The sequence below is a fragment of the Arachis ipaensis genome, chromosome B04 (assembly GCF_000816755.2).
Source record: "Arachis ipaensis cultivar K30076 chromosome B04, Araip1.1, whole genome shotgun sequence".
Lineage (NCBI taxonomy): Eukaryota > Viridiplantae > Streptophyta > Magnoliopsida > Fabales > Fabaceae > Arachis > Arachis ipaensis.
This window is the reverse complement of record NC_029788.2, coordinates 99,749,465-99,758,039: the sequence shown is the minus strand read 5'-3', so window position 1 is coordinate 99,758,039 and position 8,575 is coordinate 99,749,465. Positions and strand designations below refer to the sequence as shown.

The 8,575-nt window shown below is 43.1% G+C and overlaps 2 protein-coding genes across 2 annotated transcripts; both read left to right on the top strand.

Annotated features, from left to right (window-relative positions):
• LOC107636761 lies at positions 1-974 on the top strand. Its single transcript, XM_021122511.1, has 2 exons — positions 1-918; positions 957-974. The coding sequence occupies exons 1-2, from the start codon at positions 1-3 to the stop codon at positions 972-974; spliced, it is 936 nt and encodes a 311-aa protein (XP_020978170.1).
• Positions 3,722-4,570, top strand: LOC107636760. The gene has a single exon (XM_016340250.1). The coding sequence runs from the start codon at positions 3,722-3,724 to the stop codon at positions 4,568-4,570; it is 849 nt and encodes a 282-aa protein (XP_016195736.1).

The window sequence follows — 8,575 nt, the reverse complement described above, 5'->3', positions numbered from 1 at the left end:
ATGATTTTCAGTTCATGGAATGTTCGGGGGTTGAGGAGAGATGGAAAGTTGAGGATGGTAAAGGACCTAAGAAATAAACATAGGTTACAAATGCTAGGGTTGATTGAAACTAAAAGGCAGATAGTGACGAAATTTGACGTTGCAAGAATATGGGGACAAGGTAGTCCAGGTTGGGAATATGTAGGTTCTGAAGGGGTGGCTGGTGGACTATTGCTAATTTGGGATGAGGAGATGTTCAAATTGAATAACTGTTATAAGGGAGAGAGGTGGTTGTGTGTTGAAGGAGTGATATTAAAAACTAGTTTCAACTGTGCGTTTGTCTTGGTCTACGGTGCACATGATAGAGATGAGAAGGTTCAGGTATGGGAAGAGCTGAGCTATATAGCGGGGTTATGTCAGGTTCCGTGCTGTTTTATGGGAGACTTTAATGAAATAGTACATATAGAGGAACGGAGAGGCAACACCGGGTTGACAAGGTCTGCGGAATATTTTAAGTCTTGGATTCAGGACATGAACTTAGTGGATTTGCCGCTCACTGATCGGAAGTTTACATGGTTTCGCGGGCATTCTTGCAGTCGTATAGATAGAGTCCTGGTTAGCTTGGAGTGGTTAGAAGAGTTTCCAGATGCACATTTGCGAGGTGGACCAAGGGGTCTGTCAGATCATTGCCCGCTAATAGTGGAGGGTAGGAAGCTGAGAGGAGGACCCAGGCCGTTCCGGAGTCTTGATTCATGGTTTACACATGAAGGCTTTCTCAGGATGGTGAAGGAGGAGTGGAGAGGGTTAGGAGAGCTACAGTTCACAGATAAATTGAAGGCGCTGACAGAACCACTGAGAAGCTGGCATAAGGCAAATTTTGGTGACATGGATAAGAAGATTACAAAGTTTGAGGAAGAGATCAAGAAGATTGATGATATGGTCAGCAATGGAGTATATGACGGAACACTGGAGGCTAGGAGAAAGGCGCTGGTTAAGTGCTGTGAGCGATGGTATGTGAGAAAAGAAGTACACTGGAAGCAGATGTCGCGATCTCGGCACATGAATGAAATGGACAGGAATACAAGATACTTCCACAATATAGCTTCAGCAAGAAGGCGGAACAATAGGATTGATAGTCTGGTTATCAACGGCAGGCTGGTTCGGAATCAGGCTAGAATAAAGGTTGCTATCAGACAGTTTTATAAGGATCTATATCATCAGGAAGACTCTCCTACTATGGGGTTCAGAGATGGTCTGGTGGTTCAAATAGGTGAGGAGGATGCTATGGCTCTAGAAGTGATACCGTCGGGCGAAGAGATCAGAGAGGCCTGTGGGACTGTGAGTCCTCCAAGGCGCCAGGGTGTGACGGATACAACATGAACTTCATCAAGAGATGCTGGGATGAGATTGGCTCTGAATTCACGGCGGCAGTGATGGGGTTTTTCCAGATGGCCAGGTTACCGGCGGATGCCAATATCACTTGGGTGGCGCTAGCACCTAAGTTCATGGGTGCAAAGGAGATTAAAGATTTGCGACCTATCAGTATGGTGGGGTGTATGTATAAGGTTATTTCGAAGGTGCTAGTTAGGAGGATGAGATCAGTGATGCCAGCATTAGTAGGAGAGACCCAGAGTGCGTTTGTACAGGGAAGGAAAATTCATGACGGGGCGCTTATTGCGTGTGAAACAGTTAGTTGGCTCAAACTGAGGAAAAAGGAGGCTGCACTAATTAAGCTTGACTTCCAAAAGGCTTATGACAGGTCGGTGCTGATAAATGGCTCGCCATCTAAGCCTTTCAACATGGAAAGAGGTTTGAGACAAGGTGACCCACTGTCTCCATTTTTGTTTGTATTAGTGGTGGATGTGCTGCATCGAATGATAGGCGAGGCAGTGAGGAATGGTCGTATATCACCGCTGCTGGTTGGTAGAGACAGTATACCTTTGTCACACCTTCAGTTTGCTGATGACACTATCCTCTTCTGCCCACCAAAGGAGGAGACTATAAGGAATTACAAGAGGCTTATGCGATTCTTCGAGTTGATGTCAGGCCTGAGTATCAATTTTGATAAGTCCAGCCTGATTCCAATTAATTGTGAGGAGCAATGGGTCGAGCGTATGTGTAACCTGCTGGGTTGTAAGGGGGATGTCCTTCCAGTTAAATACCTTAGAATATCTCTAGGAGCTAATCCGAGGTTGGTGAAGACATGGAAGCCTATCATAGACAAGGTGGAGGAAAAACTCAGCTTGTGGAAGGCCAAGGTGCTGAACAAATCTGGGAAGTTGGTACTTATCAAATCTGTGTTGAACAGTCTGCCAATATACTATTTGAGCTTGTTCAAGATGCTGAAAGCGGTGGCTGAGAAATTGATTTCACTACAGAGAAGATTCCTGTGGAGCTCAGAAGAGGGTAGGACTGGTATGGCATTAATAAGGTGGGAAGTGGTGCAGGCGCCGAAGAAACTAGGTGGACTGGGAGTAGGGAACGCTATGGTTCGCAACACAGCGCTGTTGTTCAAGTGGTGGTGGCGATTTGCAAAGGAAGATTGCCCCTTGTGGAAAAAAGTCGTAGCTTCTTGTCATAATCTAAACCCCAATGAGCCTCTGTGGACTCAAGAACCGCCTACTAGAGGAGGACCATGGAAGGATATTTGCCAGTTACACATCCTGAACCAACATTTAAGGGATAAGATGGTTGCAGGCCTGTCCATGGTGGTTGGGAATGGGTGTCAGACACGTTTTTGGGAGGATACATGGGTGCTTGGTGGATCTCTGAAGAACCGATTCCCGAGGCTTTTCTCTGTTTCAAACCAGTGTGGATCCGTTATAGGGGACTGTGGTTTTTGGGATGGGCTTGAGTGGATTTGGAACTTCCAATGGAGGCGAGAGCTCTTCCAATGGGAGTTGGAACTACTGAGTGCATTACACGAGGTTTTGAGACCTGTGAACTTAATTCATAACAGAGAGGACATAGTGGTGTGGAAATATGATAGGCGAGGTATTTTTACAACTAACTCATTTGTACAGGTGATGCAGGAAGAATTGATCCCAGAGGAGGTAATCAGTTACAGCTTCACCAGGACTATTTGGAAGGGGCTGGTCCCGGGATGGTGGATGCTGTGACACGGGGGTGGTTGGGAGTGTTGTTGCGGCGGCGGTTCCTGAAGAGTCGGACGATGGAAGGTCTGGAGGGTTTGAGGGGGCTGACAACTTAGGGTTCCGGACGGAAAATGGCTATGGTGACAATGGAGTTGTGGGTGGTAAAAATGGTGGAAGTGGGGAGCTTAATGACGATGGAAATTTTGGGGATGTTGATGGGTATAATGATTCAAATGAGGATAACAACACTGTAAGTGAAACTGAAGACAAGAACTGGGCAAACAATAAACTTGAGGATGTTGATGCTGTAAAGGTAAGTGACGAATCGAAGGTATGTCAGAGAACGATGGTGAAGGGGGGAGATGGAGTTGGAAGTACTCAAATAGGGAAAGTCGGAGATGAAAACGACGGGGATATGGGTGACAATCAGAGTGCAACCTTTGAAGAGCAAATGCTGGAAAACAAGAGGACATGAGAAATAGCAGTGGAGTCCGGTGCAGTTTTGTACAATGAAGAAGACGATATCATGGCTATCCTCCAAGCACAAAATGAAAAATTGCTCGGAAAAGAAGGCTGGCGAAACAAAAGGAGAAGGCAAGACGATGCAGACCTAAGAATTAAAATAAGGTGTGTAACAATCTTTTAAAATGATCTTTAGTTCCTGGAATGTTAGGGGGTTGAGGGGGCATGGGAAGTTGAGAATGATTAAGGACTTAAAGCAAAAATATAGATTGAATATGTTAGGTTTGATTGAGACCAAAAGACATGTAGTAACAAAATTTGATGTAGCTAGAATTTGGGGGTGTGATAGCGCAGGATGGGAATATGTTGAATCTGATGGTGCATCGGGTGGTTTGTTGATAATATGGGATGAAACGATCTTTAAAATGAGTAATTTCTATAAAGGGCAGAGGTGGTTGTGTGTGGAAGGGGTCATATTAAAGAATAGTTTTAACTGTGCTTTTTTCCTGGTTTATGGTGTTCATACTAGAGATGAAAAACTTGTTGTGTGGGAGGAGTTGAGCTATACAGCTGGATTATGCCAGGTCCCATGTTGCTTCATGGGAGACTTTAACGAGATTGTTCATGTAGAGGAAAGAAAAGGTACTACTAGCTTAACAATATTTGTGGAAGAATTCAAGAATTTGATACAGGATATGCACTTGGTGGACTTAGCGCTCAATGACTGTAAGTTCACTTGGTTTAGAGGTTGTTCATGCAGTCGGATTGATAGAGTTCTACTCATTCTGGAATGGGTTGAGGAATTCCCAGAGGTTCGCTTGAGAGGAGGACCAAGAGGGTTGTCAGACTATTGCCCGATGATAGTGGAAGATACTAGGTGGAGATGTGGACCTAGACCGTTCCGGAGCCTTGACTCATGGTTCACACATGAAGGCTTTTTGAGAATGGTTAAAGAGGAATGGAGGGGGTTAGGGGAGATACAGTTCACAGATAAATTGAAGGCCTTGACGGTTGGGGAGATGGCACAGGGATAACTTTGGCGACATGAATAAGAAAATTATGAAGTTTGAGGAAGAGATCAAGAAGGTAGATGACATGGTTAGCAATGGGTGTATGATGGAACGATTGAGGCAAGAAGAAAGGCGTTAGTGATCTGTTGTCAGAAGTGGTATGTGAGAAAAGAACTGCATTGAAAACAGATGTCGAGATCCCTTCTCGTGAAGGACATGGACAAAAACACCAGGTACTTCCACAACATAGCTTCAACAAGAAGGAGGAATAACAAGATTGATGCGTTGGTTATTAATGGAAGGGTGGTAAGAAATCAAGCTAGAATAAAAGTAGCTGTAAGAGAGTTTTACAAGAAATTATATCATCAGGAGGAGTCTCCTACAGTGGAGTTCAGGGATGGGCTGGTAGATATGATAGCTGAAGAACATGCTGCGAGTTTAGAGGTGTTGCCGTCGGTGGCGGAGATCAGAGAGGCAGTGTGGGACTGTGAATCATCAAGGGTGCTTGGAAGTGACGGGTACAATATGAATTTTATTAAGAAGTGCTGGGACGAGATTGGGGCTGAGTTCACAGCAGCTGTGATGGGGTTCTTTTAGACATCCAGGTTACCGACAGACTCTAATATCACATGGGTTGCACTAGCACCAAAGTTCATTGAGGCTAAGGAAATTAAGGATTTGCGACCAATTAGCATGGTTGGTTGTGTATACAAGGTGATTGGTAAAGAGGATGAGATCAGTCATGCCAGGTCTAGTTGGAGAGACTCAAAGTGCATTTGTCAAGGGGCGAAAAATACATGATGGAGCTCTTATTGCATGTGAAACTGTACACTGGATTAAAATAAGAAAAAAGGAAGTAGCAATAATCAAACTGGACTTCCAAAAGGCTTATGATAGGGTCAAGTGGAGGTTTGTGGACATGGTTATGCAGAAAATGGATTTTGGACAAAGGTGGAGGGAGTGGGTTATGGAGTGTGTAGGCACATCTTCTATGTCGGTGATGATAAATGGCTCACCAACAAAGCCATTTAAGATGGAAAGAAGTCTGAGATAAGGTAATCCTCTATCTCCATTCTTGTTCGTACTAGTTGTTGATGTCCTGCATAGAATGATTGGAGAGGCAGCTAGAAATGGCCGTATATCTCCTTTATCTGTTGGGAGAGATAATATTGAATTGTCACATCTCCAATTTGCCGATGACACAGTGTTATTCTGCCCGCCGGAGGAGGAGACTATCAAGAACTACAAGAGGCTCCTACGATGTTTCGAGTTGATGTCGGGACTGAGTATAAATTTTGATAAATCCAGCTTGATCCCAATCATTTGTAAACAACTGTGGGTTCGAAGGATGTGCAGCTTGCTGGGGTGCAAGGAAGCTAGTTTGCCAGTTAGATACCTTGGAATTCCTCTAGGAGCTAACCCGCGATTGTTCATGACTTGGAAGCCAGTTATAGATAAAGTGGAGGAGAAGCTCAGCTCATGGAAATCGAAGGTCCTAAACAAAGCAGGGAAGTTGGTGCTCATCAAAGTAGTTTTAAATAGCTTGCCAGTTTATTATTTAAGCTTATATAAGATGCCGAAGGTAGTGGCAGAGAAAATGATTTCGTTACAGAGAAGGTTTTTATGGAGTAAGGAGGATGGAAGGCATAGTATGACCTTGGTAAGATAGGAAGTGGTCCAAGCTCCAAAGAAGCTACGGGGTTAGGAGTCGGAAATGTGATGGTTCATAACAATGCGCTCTTGTTTAAGTGGTGGTGGAGGTTTTCAAAGGAGGATTGTCCTTTGTGGAAGAAGGTGGTATGCTCTTGTAATAACCTCTCCCCTAATGAACTGTTGTCTACCCAGGCTCTCCTTACTAGAGGGGTCTATGGAAGGATATTTGCCAATTACAGATTAAGGAGCAAGGTATAAGAGACAAGATCATAACTGGCTTATTTATGGAGGTTGGTGATGGTAGAAGAACTCTTTTTTGGAAAGATGTTTGGCTATGTTGTGGTCCTCTAAAGGACAGGTTTCCAAGGCACTTCTTAGTTTCAATTTATAAAGGCTCTGTCATAGGGGCGTGTGGGTTCTAGGATGGCTTAGAGTGGATATGGAACTTCCAATTGAGGCGTGAGTTATTCTAATGGGAGTTGGAACTTGTGAATCAGCTACACGACACTTTGAGGCCGGTTAAACTAGCTGCTGATAGAGAGGATAGAGTTGTTTGGAAGTATGACAGACAAGGTGTTTTTCCTACTAAATTTTTTGTGCAGATGCTATAGGCGGAAACGCTTCCGGATGACGTAACCAGCTATAGTTTTACTAAGACTCTTTGGAAAGGGTTAGTCCCTCCAAGAGTAGAGCTGTTTGCCTAGTTTGTCTTGTTAGGCAGGGTGAATACAAAGAAAAGATTGGGTTGACTCGAAATTATTAATCTTGGTGATAACTTGTGTGTATTATGTAATAAGGATGTTGAATATGTTCACCACTTGTTTTTTGGCTGTGAATTTACTTGGCAGGTGTGGTGTGCTTGGTTATCTGATTTTGGCAGACAATAGTCTTGTCCAGGTTCTTTAAAGGAACGCTTTCAAAGCAGGACAGGTGTTACAAGTAGGAAGGAGGAGCGTAAAAAATGGTTCATAAGTTTCTTCTCGGTTTGTATGGAACGTCAGGTTGGAAAGGAAGAGGAGGTTGTTTCAGAACATATGAAAAGGTGCTAAAGAAATCTTCAACATGACTATACTTCACTACAAGGAGTGGAGGTACAAGGATCCCATTTGTTGTTGATGGCAATGCCGGAGATGACATTAGGATAAGCTGTTGACGTTAGAATTACTAGGTGTCTAAAGTTATGCTGTGTTTATGTTCTAGCTTTCTCGCTCTACTTTTGTGTTGAGCTTCTTTCGTTTAAAAAAAAATTGGATTATATGAACTTTGCTATACTGCATTTTAATGGCACTTCGAGATATGAAATGTTTCACTTCTTACTCTATTCTCTTATTTATTTATTTTTTGAAAGCAATTCTCTTATTTATTAAATGTATATAAAAATGAATAATATTACACATCCAAGTCTTTTTGTTAATTAAATCCAATTAAGTTGGTCTAACATAACAAAAATCAGCTATAGCTAGTATTATTCCAAGTCTTATTGTGTAATTTGGTTAGACTTAGTTTATAGAAAAATTTAGATGTGTAGCATTACTCAAAGCAATTGTTTTAGAGACCATATATAATGAGAAGTATTTTAGACCAGAAAATTATACACCACTTGTTCATACCCTGGGTCAAGCTGTCCGACCCGGGATGTTTAGCGACAAGGCGACCGACCTCTTCAGGTCCGACTATCCGACCTCTTCTCAAAGAGATCGGCCAAATTGCCAGGTGGTGCACGAAACCACTTGGTGTGTGTTTGGGCTGAGCTTGAGTGTTACACGTGCAGAGATTATTTGTGGAGTTGAACGCCAGTTTCTGTGCCAGTTTGGGCGTTCAACTCTGGTTTTGGATCCTTTTCTGGCGCTGGACGCCAGATTTGGGCAGAGAGCTGGCGTTGAACGCTAGTTTACGTCGTCTATTCTTGGCCAAAGTATGGACTATTATATATTGCTGGAAAGCCCTGGATGTCTACTTTCCAACGCAATTGGAAGCGCGCTATTTCGAGTTCTATAGCTCCAGAAAATCCACTTTGAGTGCAGGGAGGTCAGAATCCAACAGCATCAGCAGTCCTTTTTCAACCTCTGAATCTGATTTCTGCTCAAGTCCCTCAATTTCAGCCAGAAAATACCTGAAATCACAGAAAAACACACAAACTCATAGTAAAGTCCAGAAATGTGAATTTAACACAAAATCTATTAAAAACATCCCTAAAAGTAACTAGATCCTACTAAAAACATACTAAAAACAATGTCAAAAAGCGTATAAATTATCCGCTCATCACCAGGAAAGCCCAGTAAAGGGCCCAAATAGAGGAACACGACCCATATCCAAAGGCAGTCCAAGCCTATAGAGATAAAGGCAGTTCTCTTAAAGATAAGCTGACCTCACCCA